This window comes from Halichoeres trimaculatus, unplaced genomic scaffold (genome assembly GCF_033239565.1).
Source record: "Halichoeres trimaculatus isolate MK-OKI-2021-1 unplaced genomic scaffold, fHalTri1.1 fHalTri1_scaffold_9, whole genome shotgun sequence".
In the NCBI taxonomy this organism is placed as follows: Eukaryota; Metazoa; Chordata; class Actinopteri; order Labriformes; family Labridae; genus Halichoeres; species Halichoeres trimaculatus.
The window spans coordinates 37,750,001-37,777,661 of record NW_027437188.1 but is presented as its reverse complement, the minus strand read 5'-3'; the positions used below and the strand labels follow the sequence as shown (position 1 = coordinate 37,777,661).

General features: G+C 49.3%; 1 protein-coding gene across 8 annotated transcripts in view; it reads left to right on the top strand.

Moving 5' to 3' along the window:
• Window positions 1-4,644: 4,644 nt before the first annotated feature.
• The window catches only part of LOC141797594 (MAP/microtubule affinity-regulating kinase 4-like), a 47,119-nt gene continuing 24,102 nt past the window's right edge, over window positions 4,645-27,661 (top strand). For all 8 annotated transcript variants that reach the window (XM_074679115.1, XM_074679114.1, XM_074679113.1 and 5 more), the window contains exons 1-3: window positions 4,645-5,617; window positions 19,585-19,782; window positions 20,206-20,259. In XM_074679115.1, coding sequence (XP_074535216.1) covers window positions 5,570-5,617; window positions 19,585-19,782; window positions 20,206-20,259 — 300 coding nt within the window. In that variant the 5' untranslated portion in view covers window positions 4,645-5,569. The remainder of the gene's footprint in view (window positions 5,618-19,584; window positions 19,783-20,205; window positions 20,260-27,661) is intronic.

Below are 27,661 nucleotides of genomic sequence, written 5' to 3'. Positions count from 1 at the left end.
CGTAACATGAGCCACGTTCCCCCAGAACAACCTCCAGACTGAAGATGTTAAAAACAGAGAAAAATAAAAAATCTGACAGAGAGAGGAGGAAAAGTGAACTTATTCTTTTTTTGTTATGTGTCAATAAACTTTTCTTTTTCCCCAAAGCAGGATCAGCTGATGAGTTTAATGTTTTAACACGAGAAGAAAAACTGAGGCTGGAGTTACAGGTGTTTTCAGATTTACCTGTTCCCTGCTGAGGGGAACAAGAACGATTTAACTGAATCCCTGTCTGTGTGTCCTCACCTGTCTGTGTGTCCTCACCTGTCTCTGTGTCCTCACCTGTCTGTGTGTCCTCACCTGTCTGTGTGTCCTCACCTGTCTCTGTGCCCTCAGCTGTCTCTGTGCTGAACCACAGAAACCACCACCTCTTTGGAGCTCCAGAAAACGTCCTCATCTTGGACCCCAGCTCTGAGCTGCCACGCACTGGATGTCACGCTCTGGATGCCACATTCTAGATGTCACACTCTGGACGCCATGCTCCGGATGCCACGCTCTGGATGTCACGCTCTGGATGTCACGCTCTGGATGCCATGCTCTAGATGCCACCCTCTTGATGTTAAACTCTTGGTGTCATGCTCTGGATGCCACACTTTGGATGTAACACTCTGGACGCCACTCTCTGGATGTCACTACGGACACCACGCTCTAGATGCCATGCTCTAGATGCCACGACTTGGACGCCACGCTCTAGATGCTACGTTCTAGATGCCACTCTCTGGATGCCACGCTCTGGATGCCACTCTCTGGATGCCACGCTCTGGATGCGACTCTCTGGATGCCACGCTCTGGATGCGACTCTCTGGATGCCACGCTCTGGATGCGACTCTCTGGATGTCACGCTCTGGATGCGACTCTCTGGATGCCACGTTCTAGATGCCACGCTCTGGATGCGACTCTCTGGATGCCACGTTCTAGATGCCACGCTCTGGATGCGACTCTCTGGATGTCACGCTCTGGATGCGACTCTCTGGATGTCACGCTCTGGACGCTGTGCTCTAGATGCTGCACTCTAGACACCATGCTCTTGATGCCACTCTCTGGACGCCATGATCTGGACGCCATGATCTGGATAACATTCTCTGGACTCTCTGGTCCACTCTTTGGACACTCAGTGTTCATCAGATGGTTTATGTGCTGCTGTCCACATTCAGTCTCTGACCTTTGTCTGTTTACAGCTCTGAGGAGAGGATGAAGGTCAGAGGAAGATGATGTCTCATCACAGATGATGGATTGTTGTGTTCAGAGTTGTAATGCAGCACTGCCCCCTGCTGGTGGACAGCGTGCAGTTACAGAGTGAGGCCTTCAGTCAGTTTACGGGGCAGAGTTTAGACAAACAGAGTCTCTGTGAGTCTCTCTGATTCTGTTTCATCGAAAACAATCAACAGCTTGTGTCTGATGTTTCATGGGGTTTATCTTCCCATAAGCATTTCTTTATCAAGTCTGGTCTTGAAAGGGAAAAGGGAAAGACCTGCAGTAACTAGATGAGGCCAGGAGTCAAACCAGCAACCTCTGTACATGGTTGGTGTTAGCTGCAGCGTCACAAACATCAGAAATCTGTTTTTGCAGCTGTGTTTTAAAAGCTTGTGTTGATTTCCTGAGGATCAGACCTGGATCGATGTCTGTGAACACTGTGAGCACAAACCAGCACAAACCCCTGACTGTTGCACAAACTGCTGCTGCAGACCCCTCCTCCCTCCTCCCTCCCTCTCTCCTTTCCATTAGCTGTATTGATGCTCCCTCGCCCTGTGTTTTTTCCTCTAATTGGTTTAAGCACAGCTGACCGGCCGTGCTGCTGCTCTCTGTCACACCGTGTCCACACCGAGTCCACATCGTGTCCACATCGTGTCCACATCGTGTCCACATCGTGTCCACACCAAGTCCACATTGCCCTCAGCAGTCCATGGAAATATGGAGCTCTGCTTTTCCAGCATCGATCCTCCAGACGTTTCAGCGGCAGCAGGACTCAGCTCTGCTGCTACATCTCTCTCTGCGTCTGCTCTTTGAGGAATAACTCTGAATCTGTGTGTGTGTGATCTGTGTTTCAAACCAGGAAGTAAAGGCCCAGCTGAAGGATGAGGCCCTGGGTCCGCTCCAACCGGTCCAGGTCTGTCCAGGTAGGTCTGTTTACCTGTGTGTGAAGTGAAGGAGGAGTGTGTGTTTGCTGTCTGAAGAAGTTTTTTGTCTGTTTCTACCAAAGGAGAATAATCTGACCTCCTCTAACCTGACTCTGTTTTAGGGGTTAACCTTCCTGTGCAGCGTCACAAACAAACATTTACTCTGATGGATTCATTGATCATAAATTAACATGAGAGCTTCAGGTCAGGAGCAGACAGTCTATAGATAAAGATATTTATTGATGTAAATCTGTTGATCAGTCACTCTGAGCCTGAGAGGGAAAAGTCTGCGCTGCAGGTTTCAGACTGTAGAGGACACAGCCCCATCACTGTGTGCTTTAACTAATAAAAATAAATAAAAAAATATCTAATAAAATTAAATAATTAATAAAACTATAGTTTTCATTGGTTCATGTCCCTGAAACTCTGATCACAGCTCATATATAAACCTCAGTCTCCTCTCAGTAATCTGTCCTGATCTGTTTCTCCCAGTGAGCTGGAGACGTCACAGATCATCAGGAAAGGAGTTCATGATTCATTGTTGGAGCAAATCTTAAAAACTCATCACAAAAAAACATTTCAACAAATTACTGCAGCAGCATCAGTCTGCAGACGTCAGCGTGAAACTCTCTGTGAAGCTCTCTGTGCCTCGTGTTGTATCTGTGTGTTTTGTGTTTTCTGTGTTTAAGTGTCCGTATGTTTCTGTCCTCTGATGTTTCTCTGAGCTTTTTCTTTGTCCAGGGTTTCTGTGTTTGCTGACAAAGAAACTAGATAGATAGATAGATAGATAGATAGATAGATAGATAGATAGATAGATAGATAGATAGATAGATAGATAGATAGATAGATAGATAAATAGATAGATAGATAGATAGATAGATAGATAGATAGATAGATAGATAGATAGATAGCAGGAGCAGGAGCAGAGAAATACCCCTGTCCTGTTCCTGGACAGAGCTCGTCAGCTGACGCTCCAACTCCTCTTTAATCAGAGTGTTTTAAAAACCAAAGGAGGACCATGATCATCTTCCTTCTCAGGGTTTCTGCCTCCATGTTTTTATTGTATAGTTTAATTTAAAGAAGCCAGAGCCCTATGCTGCAAAGTGAAAGCTGCTCTGTGAATTATTAATGGATCGATCAGCTGGGACAGGTCCTGATGCTCTGTGGTTGGGTTATATAAGCTGATGGTGGAGGCTGGTTTTTCCAGGATTGATTGGACTTGTTGATATTTGGACCGGTGCCTTTATTCTCCAGCCTGAGGACAGTTTCTCTAACTGCTGTCGTCTGTCACCGTGCAGGGTTTTATTCTGGAAGCTTCTCACACGTCATCAGCTGAGTTTATTAAAATATGTGATTACAAATAACTCACACTGGGGTCACACACACCAGGAAATAACTCTGTGTAAAACCATTTCCTCCAATGTGGGCATCAGTAAAAGAGAAATGACAGTGTTTTCTGTCAGGGCCGGCTGTATGTCATCACCAGTGTTAGTTTCAGTCTTTGTTTGTTAAACCCTGTGGCTGTTCTGGAGTTTCTGAAAACTTTTAGGAACATTTACACTGAGAAAGATGTTTAAACAGGCACACACACTCATCATAACTATGATTCTGACCAGCATTACCCCGCTATTAGTGTTATTTATTCACCATCATCAACTTCATCATCATCTTTATTCATTCAACATTTTTGTATTGTCCAGGATGAGGATTTTTTTTGTACTTTTGGAAAGACTATTTGGGGGAAAGTAGTTTACTGGGAATACTACTTTATTCACCTCTGTACAAAGTCATTATTATGATTGTTATTGTTATTATTATTATTATTATTATTATTATTATTATTGTTATTATTATTGTCATTATTATCATGTTATTATTATAATTAGTAGTAGTAGTAGCATTTGTATTATTATCATAATATTTTTTTTATTTTTATTTTTATTTTTTGAATTATTATTATTATGAGGATTAATTATTTTTTATTTGTTTGTTTGTGATGTTTTATTTCATTTTTTTACTACTAGAGCTCTTTTCCCCTATTTTTGTAAGATTAAGTTACATCCACAAATAACTGTACGGAGAGAGTTCAGTTTAAACCGGGGTCAGATTCTTTGTATTCTTGCAGATTCTTGGCTGAAAGCTGTTCTGGTTCTGGTTCAGACTCTGATCTGATACATCTGAGCCACTAGAGGGCGATGTTGATCCAAACGCAGAAATTCAACTGTTTATCACAGTTGTCACAGTTTTGAATCGTCACCATTCGACACATTATGTCTTGAAAGTAACAGTTCCTTTGTATTTCTGCCGATCTATAATCTATAATCTATAATCTATAATTAATAATCCGATAGATGATGTTTCTCGGTTTAATTTCACCGAGTAACGGCTCAACCGCCTCGAAAGCCTCATTTCCGAGCAGCACCTGAAGGCACCACGAGAGAAGGGATAAGGACGCGTGTTAGTGCGCGTGCGCGGTCGAGAACGCAGCGGCCCTGCCTATTATGATCGCTGACGTCACTCGCCCTCCCTCTTTCTCTTGTCACCGTGAGTCTCGGGAGGTGGAGGGAGATCCCGTTTTCTTTCATCGTTTTCCTCAGAAACCGGAGTTAATCCGCACTAACGGAGACACCGGGCGACGACTCACCGACCCCCCTCCCTGCCGGACCCGGAGAACCTCACAGAACCGCCCCAAGTCCCGGTTTTCAGACCGAGCGAGAGGAACTAAGGGCGGACTGGACAGAGAGGAAGAGCCGGGGACTGAGGCTGAACATCCGCCGCTCTCTGTGAGCAGAGCTCGGTCTGTGTGGAGCCCACGGCTCGGTCCGCTCCCCGTGGACCTGTTTTCACGCGGCTCTGCTTGTTTCCCTGTCACAGAGTCTCCGTGGGAGCCTCCAAATCCCATTAGCTCCGACAGGAAAACACTAACTCCCCCCTCCTCCCCCTCCTCCCCCCGCGGTGGTCGCAGGGAGACCGGGTCTGTTTCCGGGCCGTGGAGCCAGGACCTGCCTCATGCTGCTGTTTCTGGACGGTTCGTGAGCCCGCTCAGCTGAAGTGAAGCCGGGATCTGGTTCTGATCCGGTCTCAGCGCTCAGACATGGTACGGTAACGTCAGAGGAGGACCGGGAAGTGAACAGAGAAGTGGGGGGGTCATTCCGGGTTGATGAGGCTGGGTCGGTACCGGGACCAGGACACGGACATGAGGTGGATGTAGCTCAGCTCCTGGTTTTATCCTCTGAGCTGGATCACCCGAGCCCCGGGGATCTGTGCTGCCTTCACGGACCCTGACCATGAAGACTGTGTGAGCGGTGGAGCTGTGTTTTTCCTGTGACTCGGGCTGCCCCGGAGTGATTCTGACCCAGTGTGAACAGAACCTCTTCCTCTCTGCTGGACGCTGAGGCGCGCTCAGGGACGACATGTCGTTACGCACGGCGCTGCCCGGGAACGAGCGGAACCCGGACCATGTGAGTATGAAAACCCGGCTCCTGTGTTTGTCACCTTCAGCAGCTCTGGAGGAGAAAGTAGCGAGTCATCCTGCCTCTGAGGGAGGTGATCACACCCCCCGAACCCCCCAGGCCAGAGATTAGTCCGACACAGAGCAGACCGACAGACGCGCTAATCCCCGGCTCATGTAGGGCTGGACCGGGCTGGACCGGGCTGGACCGGGCTGGACGTGAGGAGTCCTGGCTCGGTGTGCTCATTGATTGTCTTGAGAAATGCTCAGATTGGATCAATCAGAGCCTCAGACACACAGACCCTCACCTCTACCGGCGTTCTCAGTGCGCATGTCTCTTCCTGACTCCTCCAGCTGATCAATAATAGATGCATCTGGTGCAGGGCCACCCTCCCTCCACTCCCTCCCTCCTGTCTCTGCATGTCCACCTCCATGATATCACCTAATCCCCCCCCCGGCCCTTCCTCTGAGTGGCTCTAATGAAGCAGGGGAAGCTTAGCGGCATCAAATCTGCTGTGTCAGGCTAGTCTGGGTCCAGCTCTTTCTGGGTCTGCTGCAGCATCCAGTCCAGGACTCGGAGCTTTGGTTACTTTGTGTTTTAACCTGTGAGCTGGTTTCTGTTTCTGTGTAACTGGGCTGTGAGGAGGATCCCACCTTTACCTGAGGGCACCCAGCTCAGAGCGGCCTGAAACATGGCTCCTTCCTCACACATCCTCTCATGTCTGCTCCTGCTGGCTGAGGAGGCTGAGGAGGCTGAGGAGGCTGAGGAGGCTGAGGAGGCTGCGTCCTGGCGCTCTGACCTCTGTGCGTGGTGCAGCGTGTTGGTCTGCTGTCTGCGGCGTGGACCCTCAGGGTTTCACTGTGACCTCTGTGACCGTGTGTACAGTTTCAGAGGGAGGAGCAGTGATGGAGCAGCTCTCTGATCATGGCTCTGAGCTGTGATGTGGGTCTGCAGCTGCAGAGAGTCATACATGAACATGAGGCTCAGGGCTGTCTGCTACACGCATGTTCAGCCCTGACTCTTCACGTGACACAGACGCTGCGACCTGACGTGTGACTTTGAGCGTGCTCCTGCAGATTCTTGCAGCCAGGTGTTTATTGTCTCTGCTCTTTGGGACGGAGGTGGCACAACCCCAAAGTCCCCATGACGTCTCTGTTTGTGTTATCTGTGAAGAGACAAACATCCACAGCAGGCAGATCAGGGAGAGGCCAGGTGAAACATGACTCCATCAGTCACTGATCTGACGACACGCTGCTGTCGTCATTCGCTCTGTTTCGTCTGCACAACCTCAGAAACCTCTTTAAATGAAAACTCAGCGTCTTCCTCTGTTACATCCTGTCTTAAATGTCCACAAACATCTCCAGGAGCTGCCAGACTCTCAGGTCAAAGCTCGCTGGCTGGTGTGGACCTGATTCAGTCGTCACTTCCACTCGTTCACCGACGGTTCAGAAAGTTTCCTGTAAGACATGAGGAGACAGAAACCCATCAATGACTGAGCACAGCTGTTGTAGTCTCGTTGAATCTGATCGTAAATCTAGTTTTGTGGATGAATGATCATTTCCAACATGGCGTCAGCTGACGATAGGCTTCAAAACACTGCAACAGAAACAGATTGGTGACATCACAGGGACTACGTCTGTGTTTTATACAGTCTCTGGGATTTCTTCTTGCTTGGTCACATTTTAAAATATGATAATAGTCACTTTAACTGATTTTAGTTATTAAACGATAACTGGTTACTCCTCTTCTTCTCCTTCCTCCTCATCGTTTCACGGTGAGTGGCGATCAGCCTGAGGGATGTCCTCTGCCTCCAACTTTAAACCAATGAGCTACGAGGAATTAGCAAACGCTCATTTCAGCATGAGGTCGATATTTCTCTTTTCATTGGACGGTTTCTGTCGATACTGCTGTGGAGCAGCTCTGTCCCAGATGTAGGACTCTGAAAGTGTCACAGCGCTGGTATAGATTATTCTGGACCCCGTCAGTGTTTGGAGCATCAGGAAAACCCCTCTCTGGTCGTGTTGGTGGTTTTCAGAGCTGATGTTGGAGAAATGACCACGTTCAGCTTCATCAGCGTCTGATGAGTGTGAATATGAAGCTGCTCTTACTCCGCGGGCTGTGAGGAAGAGCTGAGAGCACAGGAATGTTTTCTGAGAGCAGACAGCCGTGAGATTTCTCTGCCTGCTCAGCCGCACGCCGCTCGTGTTAGCAACCTCACCATGGAAACTTCAGGAGGTCCTTAATACCCTCAGATACCTCCCCACCCCCCACCCCCCACCCCCCAGACCACAAGGCTCAGGGAGTCCTCAACAAGCTAACAGAGGCACAGACACAGACACAGACAGGAGCACAGACAGAGACACAGACAGAGACACAGACAGGAGCACAGACAGAGACACAGACAGGAGCACAGACAGGAGTACAGACAGAGACACAGACAGGAGCACAGACACAGACAGGAGCACAGACAGGAGCACAGACAGAGACACAGACAGGAGCACAGACAGGAGCACAGACAGAGACACAGACAGGAGCACAGACAGGAGCACAGACAGAGGCAAAGACAGAGACACAGACAGAGACACAGACACAGACAGAGACACAGACAGGAGCACAGACAGGAGCACAGACAGGAGCACAGACAGGAGCACAGACAGGAGCACAGACAGGAGCACAGACAGAGACACAGACAGAGACACAGACAGAGACACAGACAGAGGCACAGACAGAGACACAGACAGGAGCACAGACAGAGACACAGACACAGACAGAGACACAGACAGAGACACAGACAGAGGCACAGACAGAGACACAGACAGGAGCACAGACAGAGACACAGACAGGAGCACAGCAACCTGACGTGTCTCCTTCTGAGCCTCGATCATCGTCTGAGGTCATCATCATTTAATGATGTCACATAACGCCATGGTAGCACACCTGACAGGAGCGTGACATGTTTGTTAGCAGCTCCACAGTCTGCGTCTCCTCCTCAGTGTCTGCTCCTCTCTGCTCCTCCTGGTGTTTCTCCCTGACTCCTCAGAGAGGAGCTGCTCTGTCTGAGGTTCAGGGCCTGATCGGCCTCTCCTGATCAATGAACCAATCATTTTATAGATTATCCTCAGAGGGGAAGTCAGTACGACTGTTTTACTGCCCTGGCTGAATCCACAATCTGTTTAATCTCCACGCCGTCTGGGCGGGCTGCAGCTGGTGGATAACCAATGAGAGGAGCAGGGAGGCTAACTAGCATAGCTGGACGTAAACAAACCTGGATCCAGGTGGACAGTGAGTGAAAAGCAGCTGCTGATGTTATTTTGTTGCTTTATTAAAAACAGCGTCAGGATGGCGTCGGCCATGTTTGTTTACCTCCTGAAGTCTCGTTTTATCTCGTGAGGATCTGTGAGATCTCATGTCCACAGCATCCACAAACACTGAGGTTAATCTGTCTGCTTCATGCTGTGGTCAGTGTGTGATTCAGGGTGTGTCGGGTCAAAAATGATTCAACTTCAGTTTAAAAACACGTCAGTGGGCGAGGGCAGGCCTGATCCACACGTCACCCACGGCTCGGTGCAGAAACGTCCTCGTTGTTTGTTCCTCATAAACTCATGAAGTCCCAGAATCTAACCTAACGTAACCAACGTTTCCTGTTTCATCAGCTGGTTATATAAGACTGTGGAAACCCAGCCAGCGAGGGTAAAGCTCGTATCCAACCTGAGGTGACCCGATCACATGACTGTGATGGTGGCGAAGGTTTAATTTGCTGGTTTTGATCCTCTTTGGTTCAGAAAGGTGCAGCTCTCCCCTGGATGAAAGTTTCTGTAGCAGAGCTGCAGGTTGATGTTTACAGACCTGAGAGTTAATGCGTCATCCAGCTCCTGAGTTTACACACGCTTTACACACACTTTACACACGCTTTACACACGCTTTACACACGCTTTACACACGCTTTACACACACTTTACACGCTTTACACACGCTTTACACGCTTTACACACGCTTTACACACGCTTTACACACACTTTACACACGCTTTACACACGCTTTACACGCTTTACACACACTTTACACACGCTTTACACACACTTTACACGCTTTACACACACTTTACACACGCTTTACACACGCTTTACACACGCTTTACACGCTTTACACACACTTTACACACGCTTTACACACGCTTTACACACGCTTTACACATGCTTTACACACACTTTACACACGCTTTACACACGCTTTACACACGCTTTACACGCTTTACACATGCTTTACACGCTTTACACACACTTTACACACGCTTTACACACGCTTTACACACTTTACACACGCTTTACACACGCTTTACACGCTTTACACACACTTTACACACGCTTTACACACGCTTTACACACTTTACACACGCTTTACACACGCTTTACACGCTTTACACACGCTTTACACGCTTTACACACGCTTTACACGCTTTACACACGCTTTACACACACTTTACACACGCTTTACACACGCTTTCCTCTGTCTTAATGTGTTTCTGTCTCTGGTCCAGCAGACAGACGATCAGATGAAGAAGGATTCAGATCCAAACTTAACGAGAGAGAAACAAAACAACATGAACGGCTTTTTTTTGAGTTAAATCCTCAGTGTTTCAAAGTGAGACAGAAATCAGCTTCAGACTGTTTCCACATTTCCTCCATTCACTGAGTTCACACACACACACACACACACACACACACACACACACACACACACACACGTCTGTAGAGTGTGTGTGTGTTTATTCTCGTGGACCTGTTGTTTGGTCGTGGGCAGAGGAACGACCTGATGGAGTCTGTCTGTCAGGTGTGCGGCTCTCCTGACGTGTCAGGGTAATAACAGTCGTCTCCAGGTGAGGTGAGGATGAGCGTGGGGTGGTGGCGCTCTGAGTGCAGCGCTCTGACGGCGAGTGAAGCTGCTTTAACATGTAATAATCAGGTCTCTGCTCCGTGTTCCCGTGCTGCTGAGATGGACGCAGCGTTTCGCTCGGGGTGAGTCACCAGGTTTCACCGCCTGTGAGAGGAAGGCGCTGTGAGGTTGGTGCTTGTGCTCACTTGTAGAAGGAGCTAGCGTGTTTCTCCTCCGCAGGGCAGAGCGGCGCTTTGTTTCCCTGGACAGGAGGAAAACTGAGGAGCTGTCCTGACTTGTTTCCTGGATCCTGCGCAGGTCTCACCCAGAAACTCTCAGATACACAAACCGCATCCAGGTCAGTCACCTGGTCCACTTGGGCCGACTGGTCCGAGCAGGAGCGGCGTGTGAGGCGGCGTGTTGGTGTGCGATGACCTACATTAGACACAATACCTCTGTGCTGTTTGTTAATCCAGCAGATTAAACCCAATCTAACGTGTTTGGAGTTTGGGAGCAGCAGCTCAAAGGTCGCAGCAGTGGGTACACAGAAATGTCCGGCTGAAATCCCCGAGAGGTGACTGAGGTAACATCTGTTCAGCTGTAACATCTACTGCCCAGGTGCCCACGAGCAAGCAGCCTTTACCCAGGTGTCTGTGGTGAAACCTGTGAGTGAGAGCCAAGGGGAGGAGCGGGGAGTCTGAGGGGGAACAGGTCTGTACTGGGAAAAGAGCTTAAGAGATTTGGCAGACTTTCCTCTGAACGGCTTGCTCAAGAGCACAGCGGCAGGTTTGGGGGAAATGAGGTGGTTCCTCGCCCAGATTAGGAACAAGAGCCGTCGTACTTTCCCCCCTTAGGGCTTTTCTCTCTGTCACGTTTTTCAAACCACCGCTGATCTCTTCTCTTTCTGTGGATTCTTCCTCCTCCTCCTCCTCCTCCTCCTCCTCCTCCTCCTTCTTCTGGTCCTCCATAGACCAGGTCTGACATGTCTGTGTCAGTGCACACAGGAAGTAGACGTGTTTCAGACTGTTTTTAGTCAACGAATGATGTGTTGAAAACTCACTGAAGCTGAATGAGACCCAGAGGATCAGAGGATCAGACGGGTCCTGGTCCAGTCTCAGGCTCAGCCCTGGTCCTGCAGTCCCTGTACCTGGTCTCAGGCTGGGACTGAGGATCAGTGACGGTCTCACTGACACACAGCTGAGTGTGTTAGTGTGGTTTCTGTATGTCAGTATGGAAATGTTTGTTTGCAGAAACCAGATCAGTCTGATCCGTGTTCCCGTTTCCTCTGAGCGTCTTTCTCCCCGTGTTGTCTGCGTGATGTGAAGCATAACCAGCTCTAACACCAAGCTTTACTGGAGCAGGATAAAAACCAGTTAGTGAGACTGTAGAGTCATCAGGAAGTTCAGGAAGTTAAAGAGTTCATGTGGAGATCTGTAAAATCTGTGTTTGCAGCAGCTCCACACGTTAAAACTCAGAGCGTCAGACTCAGAGCTGGTCCTCACCTCCTGAAGACGGATAGAGGGATGAATGAGGAATGATAGAGGGATGAAATGAGGAATGATAGAGGGATGAAATGAGGAATGATAGAGGGATGAAATGAAATGAGGAATGACAGAGGGATGAAGTGAGGAATGATACAGGGATGAAATGAGGAATGACAGAGGGATGAAGTGAGGAATGATAGAGGGATGAAATGAAATGAGGAATGACAGAGGGATGAAGTGAAATGAGGAATGACAGAGGGATGAAGTGAGGAATGATAGAGGGATGAGGTGAAATGAGGAATGATAGAGGGATGAAGTGAAATGAGGAATGACAGAGGGATGAAGTGAAATGAGGAATGACAGAGGGATGAAGTGAAATGAGGAATGATAGAGGGATGAAGTGAAATAAGGAATGATAGAGGGATGAAGTGAAATGAGGAATGACAGAGGGATGAAGTGAAATGAGGAATGACAGAGGGATGAAGTGAAATGAGGAATGACAGAGGGATGAAGTGAGGAATGATAGAGGGATGAGGTGAAATGAGGAATGATAGAGGGATGAAGTGAAATGAGGAATGACAGAGGGATGAAGTGAAATGAGGAATGACAGAGGGATGAAGTGAAATGAGGAATGATAGAGGGATGAAGTGAAATGAGGAATGATAGAGGGATGAAGTGAAATGAGGAATGATAGAGGGATGAAGTGAAATGAGGAATGATAGAGGGATGAAGTGAAATGAGGAATGACAGAGGGATGAAGTGAAATGAGGAATGATAGAGGGATGAAGTGAAATGAGGAATGATAGAGGGATGAAGTGAAATGAGGAATGACAGAGGGATGAAGTGAAATGAGGAATGATAGAGGGATGAAGTGAAATGAGGAATGACAGAGGGATGAAATGAGGAATGATAGAGGGATGAAATGAGGAATGACAGAGGGATGAAGTGAGGAATGATAGAGGGATGAAATGAGGAATGACAGAGGGATGAGGTGAAATGAGGAATGACAGAGGGATGAAGTGAAATGAGGAATGATAGAGGGATGAGGTGAAATGAGGAATGACAGAGGGACGTCGTGCTGAGTCAGCGCTGCCAGCTCTGTGGTCATGACTTCCTCTAACGTGTGGACTTTAGTTTCCTGTTGCAGACGTCAGCACAGACGATCTAGGTCAAAAACTCCTTCAGTGTTTTTAAAAATGATCAACAAGATGATGAGGAATCAAACCTGGATCTGCAGGAACCTGTGAGAGGATCAGAACCTGGAAATCCAGGTTCTGAGTTCTGTCAGACTGAAGCCAGAAACACCAGAGAATTAGCTTAAACCCCCTCACCTACAGGAAGGAGGGGTTATTTGGAGGTATGGCTCTGTACTTAGAGCTCCCTGCTCTGTATGACAGCCAAAGCCTGAGGCAGGGAGAGCACACCTTCTTTCTCCTCTATCTGCATACACAAGAGGTGGAGATAGGGAGAGCACACCTCCTTTCTTCTGTATCTGCAAACATAGGAAATCGAAGCAGGGAGAGCACACCTCCTTTCTCCTTCATCTGCAGACATGAGAAGTCGAGGCAGGAAGAGCACACCTCCTTTCTCCTTCATCTGCAGACATGAGAAGTCGAGGCAGGGAGAGCACACCTCCTTTCTCCTTCATCTGCAGACATGAGAAGTCGAGGCAGGAAGAGCACACCTCCTTTCTCCTTCATCTGCAGACATGAGAAGTCGAGGCAGGAAGAGCACACCTCCTTTCTCCTTCATCTGCATACATGAGAAGTCAAGGCAGGAAGAGCACACCTCCTTTCTCCTTCATCTGCAGACACGAGAAGTCGAGGCAGGGAGAGCACTACTAGCCAACTCTACTTCAGTGGAGATCTACCAAAAGCTGCTTCTAGACAAGACAGTTAGAGTGCCACCTATAGGCCTGGCATGCTTACTGCATCATTTCTGTGTAAACACGGAGGGAAGAGCTCAGCCTCTGAAACACAGACAAACCAGGACCTCACCTGAAACCAGGCAGTGACAGACTCGTCTGGTGCAGAGTAATGAAGTGACCAGGAGACTTCCCAGAGTGTGTCTGTGTGTGTGTGTGTGTGTGTGTGTGTGTGTGTGTGTGTGTGTGTGTGTGTGTGTGTGTGTGCTTGGAAACCTCCCCCTGAGCGTTCAGTGACTCAGCGTTTCAGGAACGGGTCATTACAGAGAGGAGTCTGGCCCAGCAGTGAGTCAGCTCTTTAATCCTCTGCTGTTGATCCTCAGAATAAATCTGACCCTGCTCCCCGCCGCCGCCGCCAACGCCACCGCTCATCAGGCCTCACTGATACGCTGAGCAATGAGGCTCATCTACAGGCTCACTGTGTGTGTGTGTGTGTGTGTGTGTGTGTGAGGACTCCCTTTCCCTTTGCATGCTGGAGCAGAGTGTGTGTCAGGAGCAGAGTGTGTGTCAGGAGCAGAGTGTGTGTCTGTGTGTGTCAGGAGCAGAGTGTGTGTCAGGAGCACCAGCAGCTGATACTCAAGGCAAAAAGAATCATACGTTGAGTTAGTCCTCCTCACCAGCAGTTGGCGCTACTTGCTGCGGTTGGTCACCACGGCAACCAGCATCAGCTCCTGTTCAGACAGAGTGAATGATCCATGAGTGAATTAGAGTTAAACTGATTTTTCTCTTTTAAGTTTATTTAAAAAATACTTGAACTACGACGGTTTTTGGTTTTGTTAATTTATGAAAACAGACCAGATAAACTCAGAGAGCTGTTTGGGTTTTATTCTGTGTTTAACGTCAGAGTGACTGAGCTGTTTTGATCAAAATGATCTGTCCCTGTTAGTTCAGATGTTATGGATCAGAGGTACCAGAGGGATCAGGATCAGAGGTACCAGAGGGATCAGGATCAGAGGTACCAGAGGTATCAGGATCAGAGGTACCAGAGGTGTCAGGATCAGAGGTACCAGAGGGATCAGGATCAGAGGTACCAGAGGTGTCAGGATCAGAGGTACCAGAGGGATTAGGATCAGAGGTACCAGAGGTGTCAGGATCAGAGGTACCAGAGGGATCAGTACTTGGTATCAGTCTGGGGGGGGGGCGTGGTGTCAGACAGCTCTGGTTTAGTTTCTGATTCCTCGCCTGTCGTCGTGTTGAACAGGAACCTGTGTGGGTCGTCCACGCTGTGAAACAGATCCTGGTCCCCCCTCAGTCTCAGGGATCAGCTGATCTGAAACGTTAATTAATCTGAATCAGAGCGTTTGTTGATGCAGGCTGGTCTCTCCTCCCCCGTTACTGACCCTGGTCTCCTCCTGTTCCCGGCACAGCGTCGTTAATACTCATAAAATCTGCTCCTCAAACATGGTTTCTCTCTGCTCTGTGAGTGTGAGCCAGACGCAGAGGTGATGGAGCTCTGTGGGGTGTGAGTGGGAAATAAGGAGTGGATGAAGGTTTGCTGATCCTCTGGACGTTCCTCTGGACGTTCCTCTGGACGTTCCTCTGGACGTTCCTCTGGACGTTCCTCTGGACGTTCCTCTGGACGTTCCTCTGGACGTTCCTCTGGACATGATCCTGACGGCGCCTCAGCTCCTCGCTGTCAGACGACCTGTCCACGTTTCTCTGCTCAGCTCCTGCTTCCTGATTGGTCCTGACGGGAAGCACGTGCTGCATGTTGCTGTGGACATCTGACACGTCCCTGTCATCACGGTGACATCTCTGTCTCCAGGACAGGAAGTGACGCAGACTGGGTTTATGTAACTTCCTGTTGGTCTTGACACATGGTCCTGATGGATGACGGAGGGATGATGAAACTTTGTCTCTTTAATGACTGAAAGTGTTTTAATCTGAGCTCCAGGTCTGAGGTCCAGGTTCTTGTCCCTGACTTCCTGTCTGTACTTCCTGTCTGTACTTCCTGTCTGTACTTCCTGTCTGTACTTCCTGTCTGTGATGCAGGCTCTGAGCAGCGCGTGTTGAAACAGTTTTTGTCAGTGAGGCGTGGAGCAGCCTGAAGGTGAACTCCCTCCTTTCTGTGTGTGTGTGTGTGTGTGTGTGTGAGGGGAACAGGAAGCTGGATGGACGCTGTGTGTCAGTGTTTGTGTGGCACAGACTGAGGATGGCTCAAGGTTACAGCGCTCGCTGCCTGCTGGGGACCAACGCCACACATCCGCTTGTTGCTCAATACCACCACACACACACACACACACACACACACACACACACACACACACACACACACACACACACACACGCTCAGAAACAGTTGTCCTCCTGCAGGGCGTGGTCTATTGTTGGAAAAATGTTGGTGTCAGTTTGATGCTGCTGTCTCCTCCTCCTCCTCCTCCTCTCCTCTCCTCCTCCTCTCCTCTCCTCTTCCTCCTCCTCTCCTCTCCTCTTCCTCCTCCTCCTCCTCCTCTCCTCTCCTCCTCCTCTCCTCTCCTCTTCCTCCTCCTCTCCTCCTCCTCCTCCTCCTCCTCCTCTCCTCCTCTCCTCCTCTCCTCCTCCTCTTCTCTCCTCCTCTCCTCCTCTCCTCCTCCTGCTTCATCTAAACCTCAGAAACTGATCCAAGGAGACAGAAAACACTTTAACTTCCTCGTTCATCACCTGCAGGAGCTGAAGCTGCCATCATCTGTTCTTTGGAAAAATCTGGATCTTTAGGAATCCTGATCAGCCAATCAGGCTGCTGGGTGGAGTCAGGGGGCGGGGCTAGAACACAAACTACAAACTATGCTAGGTCAGAGCGTAGCTTCAGAGGCATAGCTTCAGAGTGAAGCAACAGAAATGTAGCATAACAATGCAGCGTCAGAGTCCAGAGACCAGGATCCAGGGTCCAGAGACCAGAATCAAGAATCCAGAGTCCAGAGACCAGAATCCAAAGTCTAGAGACCAGATTCCAGATTCAGAATCTAGAGTCCAGAGACCAGATCCAGACTCTAGGTTTAAGAGTTTAGAGACCAGAATCCAGAGACCAGAATCCAGAGTCCAAAGATCAGAATCCAGAGTCCAAAGACCAGAAGCCAGAGTCCAGAGACCAGATCCAGAATCTAAAAATTTAGAGTTTAGAGACCAGAATCCAGAGACTAGAATCCAGAGTCCAAAGACCAGAATCCAGAATCCAGAGCCCAGAATCCAGAGACCAAGGACCAGAATCCAGAGTCCAGAGACCAGAATCCAGAGCCCAATGACCAGAATCCAAAGTCCAGAGACCAGAATCCAGAATCCAGAGCCCAGAATCCAGAGCCCAAGGGCCAGAGTCCAGAGACCAGAGTCCAGAGTCCAAGGACCAAAATCCAAAGTCCAGAGACCAGAATCCAGAGTCCAAGGACCAGAATCCAAAGTCCAGAGACCAGAATCCAGAGACCAAAATCCAGAGACCAAAATCCAGGGACCAGAATCCTGAGTCCAAGGACCAGAATCCAAAGTCCAGTACAAGAGACTCAATCTCATTTTTTTAAGCAGGGACAAGGAGCTGCTGGTTTGCTGAACGAGCACATTACTGCTGCAAATCCCCTCATCACACACACACACACACACACACACACACACACACACACACACACACACACAAACACACACACACACACACTGACAGGGAGCCTCCTGAAAGAAAGTGCATGGTAATCAGAAGGAGTGTGTGAATCGATGGGCTGGCCTCCCTGAAAGGAGTGTGTGTGTGTGTGTGTGTGTGTGTGTGTGTGTGTGTGTGTGTGTGTGTGTGTGTGTGTGTGTGTGTGTGTGTGTGTGTGTGTGTGTGTGTGTGTGTGTGTGTGTGTGTGTGTGTGTGTGTGTGTGGTGGGGGAGGGGAGGCGGGGCCTGTGAGGCTCAGATTGATGCGAGGTCGCTGAAAATGAAGATACGGTGTGAGACAATAAGAGAGGAGGCCGGGCGAGGAGGAGGATCAGTTTCTCTGGGGGAGGGGAGAGGAGCAGGGGGTGATGATGGGGGAGGGGGGGAGGAAGGTTGGAAATAAAGGCTGAGGATAAAGAAAAACATGGTCACGGGGAAAAACCATCTCTGAGTACGGCTGCTGTATCTGAGGCTCAGAAACAACGAGCTGTGACTCGTGGAGTCAGAGTCTGACCTCAGAGAGAGGAGACTAAAGACGTCTCCTGTCCTCAGTCCTTTATGTGTGCACATCAAGTTCTTCACTAACAACTAAATGAGATTCAAACCTGGACTGTGAGGCTGTTGTGGCGCCCCCTACAGGCCTCTTCATGCTGCAGCCATCAGATGTGACGGAGCAGGAACCTGACGGTGTTCAGCCAGCTCCAAACCCAGATCTGATGATCTCTGTTTACCCCACCGGGTGGAGGTGATGTGGTTTCATGTGTGTGTGTGTGTGTGTGTGTGTGTGTGTGGACATAGAGAGGTGTTTGTGCTGAGGGCTCATCATGAGTTCCTCTGCTGTCTCTGAGCTCTGTTTGTCTCCTTGACTCCCTCTGTGAAGCCTCCTCATCCTGAGACGCCTCGTGCTCACGGAGCGATGTGCAGAGAGCCAGCGGCGCCGTGTTAACGTGCTATTAACAGGGTACAGACACGAGAGACACGAGACACGAGACAGATCAAAAACAGGGAACTGTGAGGGTTTCATGGGATGGCTCTGGTTTTTATACTCACTGACTGGAGAAAGGACGTCTGAGTCTGAGTCTCTGTGTCTGAGCCTGAGTCTGAGCTGGTCTCTGAGTCCCTGAGTTCCTGAGTCCTTAATTCTCTGACTCTCTTAGTCTCTGAGTCTGACTCTCTGAGTCTCTGAGTCTGACTCTCTGAGTCTCTGAGTCTGACTCTCTGAGTCTCTGAACCCCAGCTTGTCTCTGCTCCCTCCATCCTTCCTCCTGGTGTCTCCTCCTCCTCCTGAGATGAGGAGTTGAGGCCGGTCTGTTTCTGTGGGTATTAATGTCTCTGCCTGGTGCTGATCCGGTGCAGATGGAGGGATTAAAGTTTGAAGTTTATGCTGCGTGACCTCAGACCTCGGTCCTCATGGAGGGTCGTACGGGGTCAGGCTGAGGGTTTCTGTCCTCAGACGTCTCTGAGGAACGAGCTGAAACATAACGTACAGTTTTCAGACACATTTCCACCACGTGATGATGATGATGATGATGATGATGATGATGATGATGATGATGAAGTTGTTCTCCTTCTTCGTCCCCTTGTTATGTCACTGAAAGCTCAGAAACTGTTCGTGAGATCCAGGTTTAAGATCAGTCCGGCTCGAGCTTGCCACCTGTGTGCTAACGTGAAACCAGGAATGCAGACTGAGGGTCAGACCGGACTCTCAGGTGGTCTGGTTTCTACCTCTGGGTGTCTGGTACAAGCCGGGCACCATCACAAGACCACAGATCCAGAATCACAGTCACAAGGTGGTTTTACATCCCCCTGACCCCCCCCTTCAGAATCCAGACTTCATGTGATCCTCTCAGAGCCTGAACCCGTTTCAGAGTCCTGTTAAAGTCCAGCAGAGACGCCCAAAGAGGAACACTTGGTTTTTATAAGGTTAAAACGTTGGTCCCTGAGTTTCCAGGAGCTGCTGAGGGTCTGGCTCTGAGGAGGCGTCTGCAGCAGCTCCTCAGTGTCTGAAGGTGGCGCTGTGTTTAGCGTGTGTGTTTATGCTCCGCCTCTCAGCGCCTCAGTGTTTGACGTTTCCTCCCTCTGTGTCTCCTCAGCACACCTCCCTGTCAGCCAGCCGCTCGGAGAAGGGCTCCAGCTGGTCCAATCGATCCCTGGGAGCCAGATGTCGAAACTCCATCGCCCTGTGCTCGGACGAGCAGCCGCACATCGGGAACTACCGGCTGCTCAAAACCATCGGCAAGGGCAACTTCGCCAAGGTCAAGCTGGCACGCCACATCCTGACGGGCAGAGAGGTGAGTCAGTGACACGCAGCAGGTTGGGGTGTTGATGCTCCTCCTGTCAGCACTCCTGGTGTCTCAGGATGCAGCTTTAAAGGGCTGTTCTGTAGAGTTTTAGCCTTCCTCAGTGAACTCACAGCGCTCTGAAACAGTCTGCTCTCACGGCGTGCTCCGAGCAGACGCCATGTTTGTTCCGAGCAGACGCCATGTTTGCTCCGTCCTCCTCTCTCCTGTGGAGGAATCTCCAAAAACAAAGATGGTGATTTTAGAAACTCTCAGACCTGGAGAAAAGCAGGGAGCAGTGTTTCCTGTGGAGTTAGGGTCAGTCTGAGGAGGAGATTTCTCAGGAGTTTGTGTTTAAATCAGGTTTGATCGATGTTTTGTGTCGTGTGTGAAATTTGTTCTCTTTCTTCATCGTCTCTTTCTTTGTTTCCTCAGGTCGCCATCAAGATCATCGACAAGACACAGCTCAACCCCACCAGCCTGCAGAAGGTGAGGGACTCCTCTGACTCCTCTCTGACTTCTCCCTGACTCCTTTCTGTGTCCCACTCCTCTCTGACTCCTCTGTGTGTCTGACTCCTCTTTGACTCCTTTCTGACTCTGACTCCTCTCTGACTCCTTTCTGTGTCCCACTCCTCTCTGACTCCTCTCTGACTCTGACTCCTCTCTGACTCCTTTCTGTGTCCCACTCATCTCTGACTCCTCTCTAAGTCTGACTCCTCTCTGACTCCTCTCTGACTCCTCCCTGACTCCTTTCTGTGTCCCACTCCTCTCTGACTCCTCTCTGACTCCTTTCTGTGTCCCACTCCTCTCTGACTTCTCCCTGACTCCTTCCTGTGTCCCACTCCTCTCTGACTCCTCTCTGACTCTGACTCCTCTTTGACTCCTCTCTGACTCTAACTCCTCTCTGACTCTGACTCCTCTCTGACTCCTCTCTGACTCTGACTCCTCTCTGACTCTGACTCCTCTCTGACTCCTCTCTGACTCCTCTCTGACTCTGACTCCTCTCTGACTCTGACTCTTCTCTGACTCTGACTCCTCTCTGACTCCTCTCTGACTCTGACTCTGACTCCTCTCTGACTCTGACTCCTCTCTGACTTCTGTCTGACTCCTCTCTGACTTTGACTCCTCTCTGGCTCCTCTCTGACTCCTCTCTGACTCTGACTCCTCTCTGACTCTGACTCCTCTCTGACTCCTCTCTGACTCCTCTCTGACTCCTCTCTGTCTTCTCTCTGACTCTGACTCCTCTCTGACTTCTGTCTGACTCCTCTCTGACTCTGACTCCTCTCTGACTCTGACTCCTCTCTGACTCCTCTCTGACTCTTCTCTGACTCCTCTCTGACTCTGACTCCTCTCTGACTCTGACTCCTCTCTGACTCCTCTTTGACTCTGACTCCTCTCTGACTCCTCTCTGACTCCTCTTTGACTCCTCTCAGGATGGGGTTGTGTATCTGAGGTGTGCTGTGTTAATCTCAGTGTGTGTGTTGTATTGTTGTGTTCAGTCGCCTCCTCACATGTTTTTCTCTGATGACTGTGACCCAGCAGCTGTCTGACCTTTGACCTTTGACCTTTGACCTTTGACCTCTTGTTGTGAGGCTCAGTGTTTCTGTGAGCGGCTGCAGACTGAGCTGAGACAAACTTCTCTTCAATGTTCAGACTGAGCCACAGGAAGCTCTGAAAGATCAACTTCCTGTAGACGAGTCAGTGTCTGAGTTTCAGCTTCTTCAGTTTGAGCAGCTCAAACTTCAGACTCCTGAGACCCAGAGAGTGTGTTTAGAGAGTCCTCTGCAGAGATAAACATTTGGGACCTGGTCTGACTCAGATCCAGACTGTGGGTTCAGCTCTCTGCTGGCTGTCTGGGTGAGGTGGAGCAGACCACGTGTTGAAATGAAGTTTCCATGAACGGTGCTCTGAGCCCGTCTGACGTTAGATACTCACAGAGTCTGACCTCACACCATGAAGCCCGTCTCTGATTATACAGATGTTCACACATCGTCCCGTGGGATCAGGTCCCTGGTTGTGGTTTTGACCTGGTCTGTAGTTTCTGTTCTCACGGCTCGTACAGCGCCCTCTTTGTTCCTCTGCTGACCCAGCCCTGGTCTTATCTGGGTCCAGGTCTTCATCAAACACGTCCCTCTCCCCCCGATCGATGCTGCGTCACACACACTTCCTGCTGTGATATTGACGGAGGCTGAGCTGGTTAGCTAACCGCTCTGCCTGGATCGACTGCTCAGAGCCGGGTTATTGACGCTGTCTGGCTCTATGTGGTCCACTGTGAGTCCACCTGGCCTAGTTCCTGGTCTGGACTTATCAGCGTTTCTCTCACAAACACAAAGAAAAGAGGAATAAATCCTGGAGATGAAGCGTCTCCAGCAGCCGTGGTCGTTTCCAGTGAACTCATCACGCAGCGCTAACACATCTGTCAGGGTGTCGCCCAGCTCCGTCTTAATCTGCTCCTCCTCCTTTAATCCAGTCGTGATGAGGGACAGTCAGGGTCCATCAGGTCATGTGACTTTTATCTGAAACGCAGTTTGCGGCTGTGTCTGGTTGTGATGTGGTGAAACTCCCAGACGATGGTTTCAGGGCGTCTGAGAGCTGCTTTAATTATTTCATTAGACGATAAAACACTTCCAGGATGACTTTAAAAAGTTTCAGAGCTGACTGCCCAGAGAGACAGAGATACAAACAGAGATTAACACAGATTATGGGCAAACTTTTCAGCTAAAGCTAGGAAATAAACTGTGAACATGTCCACCTGTTTATTATATTAAACTAACGACGTCAGCAGTGCCGTGTTGATAGATAGATGTCATCCCTTTGTGTCTGCAGGAAGCTGTTTGAATAATCTGGGATTAGTCAGCAGTTACTGATGTTTTCACCTGTTAAACTAAATATCAGGTATCAGTAAAAACATTCAGAGGAGCTGTGAGGGACTTCAGTCTGCTCTGATACTGAGAATAAACAAATAGAAAAACCTTCTTTGGTGCCGATAATCCCATCTTGAATCCTGGATTATGATCTGGTTTATGTTTTCAGAAATGAGACCTTTTGAGGATCTCTCAGAAAGTCGTCAGAGGGACTGTAAAAAAGAAATAAATACTCAGTAACTGAGAGAGGAGCTCAGAGGAAGTGGATAAACTTGGTGTGAAGGAGCTGGTTTTAGTGTTTAACAGTTTTAATCTCATGATGAGAGTAATCTGAGTCAGATTAATGGTTTTTATCAGCTGGTGACTTGTTGGGCAGCTCGTACGGTGTCATTGAGGAAAGAAGCGTGGAAACGTGGCGTGGTGGTCGTTCATCCTCGGCGTGCTGACTGATCGTGGTTTCCTCTCCTCTCTCAGATTATTTCCCTCCTTCCTCTTCGCTCTTCGCTCTCCGTGTCCCACTTCCTGTCACGCTCCCTGGGGGGTGTTGTGGTTGTAGCTGTGATAATCTGGCTCTTCTCTCTGCTCGACACCCCCTCCCCTGACTCTGAACACACAGACCGGAGCTTTCAGTGTTTTGGAAACTTTCAGGTTTCAGGAAGGACGGAGAGGCCAGGGTTAACGACCCGAGCAGAGACGGAGGCTTTATCCTCAGGCCCTGACAGGAACGACCATGGAGCAGACGTGTTGGATCATCACAGGCTGGACGTGGAGGAGAGAAATCTCTCTGGTTGGATTCAGTTTGGCAGTGATTTTATAAAAGAGCAGAAACAGGAAATGACCAAACAACTTCCTGTCTTCAGTCGGTGAGGGCCGTGATGTGTCGATCGACCCTCATCGCTGCTGTTTGGTGTCAGTTTGACGTACCGTGGGCTTTGACCGTACACCGCCATCGTCTCTGTGATGTCACTCATCTGTTCCTGATGCAGAGTTTTTAAACATGTCTTTGGTGGATCCAGCTCAGAAACACTGACCCCAGCTCTGTGGACCCTGGCCCTTTAAGGAGGCGGACTGTGTGCTGATGGAGAGACGAGACGTTCAGACACAAACTGTTCCCTGAACCAGCCTGTAAACTGGTTTCTGATGTAAAGACCTGGTTTTGGCTTGGTCTCTGTGTGTGGTGTGAAGTAAAAACAAAGTCACACCGATGTATGCTAACCGCTAGCATATCAATGCAATTAAGCAGATACGTTAGCATCAGGCTAGCTCTATTTTGTTGGTATAGTTTTTGGTAAAAAGCAGATTCATACCTCGCTGAGTGTGGTGGACTGGAGCCTCCTGTGAGACTGTGATGTTCAGTTCATCAGTTAGACTTTGAGCTGAAAATCCTGAACCAGAGTTTTCTACGAGAACTGTTAGCTAGCAGCTAAGCTAAGCTAGCTGCTGCAGACCAGTCAACGTGAGGTCCAACAGCTACAGCATGAATCCTGACCGTCTGTCTGTCTGTCTGTCCGCCTGTCGTAACCTTGGGAACAGGAGGTTTCTGTCGGCCTCCATTCAGGACTGTGTCTGCACAAAAGAGGAGTGTGTGTGTGTGTGTGTGTGTGTGTGTGTGTGTGTGTGTGTGTGTGTGTGTGTGTGTGTGTGTGTGTGTGTGTGTGTGTGTGTGTGTGTGTGTGTGTGTGTGTGTGTGTGTTGGTCCCCTCTCTGGCCCCTCAGCCCAGGTCCTGAATTCCAGACAGACGAACAAAAGGGGGGCGGCTCAGCTGAGCCCAGCAGAGCGGGGTGGGTTTGGGGTCTGGGTCTGGGTCTGGGTCTGAGGTCTGGGTCTGGGTGATGTGGAGGCCTTGGTACAGGAGCAGGGACCCTAAGAAAGAAGATAGCAGTGAACTGAGTGTGTGGCGGTGCACGGGGAGCCAATCAGGGACAGAGGCAGACCAGGAGTTCATCTCCTCAGGAGAAGGAGCAGAAGGAGCAGAAGGAGCAGAGGAGCAGAGGAGTGACAGGATCACCTCCTCAGACATCCTTAGAGTTTATTTACTCCTCCTATTTAACCAAGCTGAGTCCGACCAGTCCCTCCTGTGATCTGGGTCAAATGGGCTGCCGTACCAGGTCTGGATCAAACTCCAGCTCCTCCTCATTTCCTCGTTAGTGGCTCAGCTCCTCCTCGTTAGTGGCTCAGCTCCTCCTCGTTAGTGGCTCAGCTCCTCCTCGTTAGTGGCTCAGCTCCTCCTCGTTAGTGGCTCAGCTCCTCCTCGTTAGTGGCTCAGCTCCTCCTCGTTAGTGGCTCAGTCCTCCTCGTAAGTGGCTCAGCTCCTCCTCGTTAGTGACTCAGCTCCTCCTCGTAAGTGGCTCAGCTCCTCCTCGTTAGTGACTCAGCTCCTCCTCGTAAGTGGCTCAGCTCCTTCTCGTTAGTGACTCAGCTCCTCCTCGTTAGTGGCTCAGCTCCTCCTCGTTAGTGGCTCAGCTCCTCCTCGTTAGTGGCTCAGTCCTCCTCGTAAGTGGCTCAGCTCCTTCTCGTTAGTGACTCAGCTCCTCCTCGTTAGTGGCTCAGCTCCTCCTCATGAGGGGCTCAGCTCACTCTCGTTAGTGATTCAGCTCCTCCTCCACCCCATGGCCGTAGCTCATGTTACAGCTGTAGGTTAGGAGGACGGAGGGCTGAGGAGGAGGTGCTCATGTGTCGGCCTTTCATTCCTCTGAGCTCCCAGCAACGGGCACAAAGACAGGAACGGGGTCAGGAGACCAGAGCCAGACCGGTCCCTGAGTGATGGTCCTCATTAGAGTCTCTGACATCCAGAGGGACGCTCACAGTCCGCCTCAGGCTCTCTGCTTTACACCCTGACAGAGACCCTCTTAGACCAACTGGGTTTTCCTCAGACCATCAAGTTTCTCTCAGACCATCAGGTTTCTCTCAGACCATCAGGTTTCTCTCAGACCACCAGGTTTCTCTCAGACCACCAGGTTTCTCTCAGACCATCAGGTTTCTCTCAGACCACCAGGTTTCTCTCAGACCATCAGGTTTCTCTCAGACCATCAGGTTTCTCTCAGACCATCAGGTTTCTCTCAGACCACCAGGTTTCTCTCAGACCATCAGGTTTCTCTCAGACCATCAGGGTTCTCTCAGACCATCAGGTTTTCCTCAGAGTGAAACTTTGATTCAGGCGGGGGTTTTTCCTCGTCTCTGTGTTTGAAGCAGAGTGAGTCAGAGTTAGCAGCATTAGCTTAGCTTCCTCATGATGGATGGATGAGGAAACAGAAACAGAGAGACTCTCTGACGGTCACGGCTGTGCTCAGGAAACAGGAAGTGTGAGGAGAGAAGAGGGAGGAGGAAACAGTGAAAAAAGAAAACAGATGTTTTTCTCATTTTGTTAAAGTTTTAAAGGATTTGGTTTGAGCTGGATTCACCTGAAACTTCAGAAATTGTCTTGTTTTGAGACCTCCAGAGACAGAAAGGAGGAGCAGGTGAGGGATGGTTTGTTTACCTGAGCCATGAACGAGGAGCTAACATTTACAGTGTTTCCCACAGGATTTTAAGAGACTGTGGTGGCAGAGTCGTTGACCCTCGGCGGTTTTAATGTGTGTGTACGATTTTAAGCGCGATGTATCGCCCTTACAGTAAGTGCAGTTTGGGACCATGGACATGAACGTACGCTGATAAATAAGAACTTACAAAGGCATATCAGAAATATTTTAAATTTGATTCAGAAACAAAACCAAAAACTCACTTACTCACAATATTTTGAAAAATTTACTGAACAGCATTTCAACAACAGGTTATTTACACTATTTCCATGATCTGTGATCCGTTATCAGGCTACTGAGACTGTAGCCTACCGTTATTCTTCTTCTCTCTGCTCCCTTATCTGGATTTAGGACTGTTGTGTTTTCATCATTTTTTTTCTACAGTGACTGCAGAAAATAGTTTAAATAAATAAAGATGCCTAAATTTGCTGAGGCCCACTTCATCACAAAATGTAGCCTAAATCAATGCAAGATCATTTTCTGACTGATATTTCCTGATATCGCTGTGTATCTGGCTTTGAGATAAATTCAGCTTCTTCCAAGCTCTCTCCGTATGTTATGTTCACCATCTTACGCTGATGTCGCTATAAAATCCCACAGCGCACATGGCTACTTAATATGCACGTACTGATTTGCATTGACCATATATGGTTATGTTCGGGCGTGCTGAAGGCGGGAAACGAGGTGTGTTCACGTCACCGCATTTACGCTGTTCTCGGCGCGGTGTGGTTTATCACAGGGAATAGCGTGCAGCCGTGTGTACACAGAGTTTGATAGATCTGAAAAGAGTATATATATTTTGGTCGTATGCACGTTTTGCCTTTTCGTCGTAAGTGAAACTTAAGAGGACTTTTACACGCTGTAAAAAATGAGGCCCCAGGAGAGGAGACTATGAAATAATAAGCCGCGTCAGCTCGTTGGGATGGTAACAGGTGATTGTACTGTGTGCCTGCACTGACTCTGAATGCGCTATGATATTAAAACAGTGTGGTCGCTCTCGTTACTGAAACTCTGGAACCGAGACGTGCGCTGTGCAGCCGCTCCTCTTCTAGTGAAGGGAGGCAGACAGCGCAGTGAGCTACTGTGGCCACGGCTGCAGTTAGCATGAGCGCTAATGCCCAAAAAAAAACGTTGCACGTATCTCAGAGTCAGACGCCCCGCTCCAGTGTCTCTGGAATCTCGTTTGCGTCAAACGTATCAGCGACGTGTATGAGCGTGACCAGTGCGCGCGCACTCTTGTTCTCTTGTTTACGTGCGGTAGGAAATTACAGCTGTGCAATGATCTGACAGAGTGACGGATCATATTTTTTTCTCCATATGAGACTGTGGCGGGGCCAAATGAGACTGTGGCGGGCCGCCACAGTCTCATTAATTAATGGGAAACACTGATTTAGTTTGTGATGTTTTGGTTTCATGGTCATTTCTTTTCTCTGTTTCTTTATGAGTGAAACTAGTCGGGGCTTTTATTTTGAAGGCGGGTCTCGCTGGTCGTTCAGGAAGTAAATAAG